The 2856-nt window shown below is 26.3% G+C and overlaps 1 protein-coding gene across 1 annotated transcript; it reads left to right on the plus strand.

Moving 5' to 3' along the window:
• The first annotated feature begins 1606 nt into the window (after positions 1–1606).
• On the plus strand, positions 1607–2047 carry LOC112770565 (pathogenesis-related protein PRB1-3-like). The gene has a single exon (XM_025814904.1). The coding sequence runs from the start codon at positions 1607–1609 to the stop codon at positions 2045–2047; it is 441 nt and encodes a 146-aa protein (XP_025670689.1).
• The last annotated feature ends 809 nt before the right edge of the window (positions 2048–2856 follow it).

Here is a 2856-nt window from a genome sequence, read left to right on the forward strand (position 1 = left end):
GAAGAACCAAAGGACGTTTTTATAGAGAAAAATTCTCGAATAAAATGAATTAAAATACTATTAGATAAAAGTTTGGTTTAATAAAATTTGTTGAAGAGATGATTGTGCTCTTCACAAAACACAAACAGCTCTTTTCATGTTTAGTAAATAAAAATAATTTATTCAGAATTCTTAAAAATAAAAAAATACTTTTAAAATTAGTTAATACTATTACAATAATATCTTAATTTGACACAATAAAAATAACAATCCATAACATTAGTAAATTTCAATATTAATATCATAACAGATAACTTTAATCACAACTCTAACATTGAAATAGATAAAGTAAATTAATAAAATTTTAGTAAAGTTTATATTTTTATTAATAATATGGTAAATAATTAAAATATAATTAATTCAAAAAATAGAGAATACAAAATTTAAATTAAATTAGATATTTGTAAAATTATTTGATTCAAGGTTTTACTATATAATTAGTCTTTGTCATATATGATATTAGAAAACACAGCGATAATTAATGAATGTTAAATAAGGCAAGTTCTAGCTATTTTTTGTTTTTCTAACATTACCGAAAAATAAATAAATAAGTACCACTAGTTCACTATATATATAAAGAAATAATATTGAAAATCTTACCTCATATTTGTAACTATTTTTAATTTTTAAATAAAAAGGTTAAGTTTTTATTTTTGATATTTTGAAAATAATATATTTTAAAAAATTATTTATTTAAATATTAAAAAAATTAAAAAATGAATAAAAAATCTCCACCATGGTTCTACTTCTACACTTGTACTATATATATATACAGGGACGGGCATAAGGGGGCGAGTGGCGGCCTCGGCCTCTCCAACTTTTTTTAATAGTAATAAGTTATTATGTATAATTTAATTTTTTTTTAAAAAATATTTAGTATTTAGTCTAATATAAATAAAAGTTCAGTCTAATTTAAATATTAATAATTTTTAATATCTAAAAAATAAGTAACAATATTAAAAAAATCTGAAAAAGATATTATTACTAATATTTTTTAATTAAATAAAAATTTTTAAATCTCAAAGTGAATTCTTTTTCTTCTTGTGGCCATTTTGTTTATTCGTTTGGTATTAATTCTCTCTGTTTCAACTGCTACAATTAAGAGATATTTTTCAACTATGAATATTGTGAAAAATAACTTAAAAACAAAATAAAAGATGAATTTCTTGCTAATTGTCTTTTAATTATATTGAAAAGAAAATTGTTCAAAATTTTGACACATTCTATTATTGGTGAATTTTATGATACGAAGAATCGACCACTTCGTTAGTAAAAAGTATACACATTTTTTTATTTTAAAATATATTCTCTATCCGTATATTTTTATAATACATCTTATATTATATAATTTTTTACATAATTTTTAATATTATATGTGTTATTAGCCCCCATAATATCATTTCTGGATCCGTCCTATATATATATATATATATATATATATATCCACGACAATAATCCAACACTTAACCCTCACCTTTACCCTTTGGAATCATCATAAAACAAAACAAAGATGAAAAGAATATTAAAAATGTTGGTGATGCTAATAAAGTTTTTTAGCATAACTCCAATGGGTTTATTGGCACAAAATCTTCCAGAAGATTATCTTGAAATTCATAACGATGCACGTGCAAGTGTTGGAGTTGGTGAGTTAAAGTGGGAGATAAACCTAGAAGTAGATGCTCGCAATTTCGTGTATAAACACAGAGGAGATTGCTTGAAGGAAGGACCCGGGGCGCATTTTAGCGTGGGTCAGAACAATGCACGCAAATTGGGATCCCTAAACTTCAGTGGAGTCGACGCTGTGAGAACGTGGGTGGCACAGAAGAAACATTACGCCTACAGATCCAACTGTTGTGTTAGTGGTGAATGTCGTGCCTATAAACAGGTTGTTTGGAAGACCACTACTCATGTAGGTTGTGCTAGAATCATTTGTCACAATGATGTGGGCGTTCTTATTACTTGTGTTTATGAGCCTCCGGGGAACATTCCAGCCATTCGTCCCTATTAATTAATTTCTTTATTTGTTAATTATTAATTATCAGATTAAACTCTACTGACTACTATGATATTTATTGTTACGAAATAAAAATGAGTTACAAGTCTTCTACTAGCTAATTCAATTTGCCTGTAGTATGAGTTCGCGCTTCAACTATGGTTTTTTGGTTTTGCCTTAAAGTTACGTACAAGTTGAAAATTGTTTCGCAAGTAATATTATAAAGATTTTCGCCGGAAATTATTTTTTAAATGGTAAGGATCATGGTGTAATATCAGGTTACTAAGAGTGTTAGGGAATTAGCAAATTTTATAATTTATAACCATTAATTAGTTATTATTAATATTTTTAATAGTATAAAATTATATCTATATGTAAAATTACTCATTTTTCTTTTAATGCACAGCTAGATGCCTGCAAGCTGCCACTTGTTCCACCACAAGTAAAGAAAAAAAAATCAAGTATGAGAGTGATGACTTTCAATCTTTCACAAAGAGTCATTTAAAGATGACAAAAGTAACTTTTGTTTCCTAGGTCATAAGTCTTTCATTTTGCATAAAATGTCCATGGTTCGGATTCATAAATAATGTAATCGACTTCTTTAAAGATAGTGTAATTTCGAATTTTTGTGATGACTGATTTTTTAAAATTGTATTTCATTTTAATTTTGAACTCTCCATCCTCAAGATTAGCAACACCTATAAAAAAAATTGTCACTCTTTGATCCGTCAAAACAAAATTAAGGAAACATTATCCACTCCTCACGTACCTATATTCGCATATTCAAAAAACTCCAATGTATGCATGGCATCAAAATCCAAGTT

Source organism: Arachis hypogaea, chromosome 18, assembly GCF_003086295.3.
Source record: "Arachis hypogaea cultivar Tifrunner chromosome 18, arahy.Tifrunner.gnm2.J5K5, whole genome shotgun sequence".
Lineage (NCBI taxonomy): Eukaryota > Viridiplantae > Streptophyta > Magnoliopsida > Fabales > Fabaceae > Arachis > Arachis hypogaea.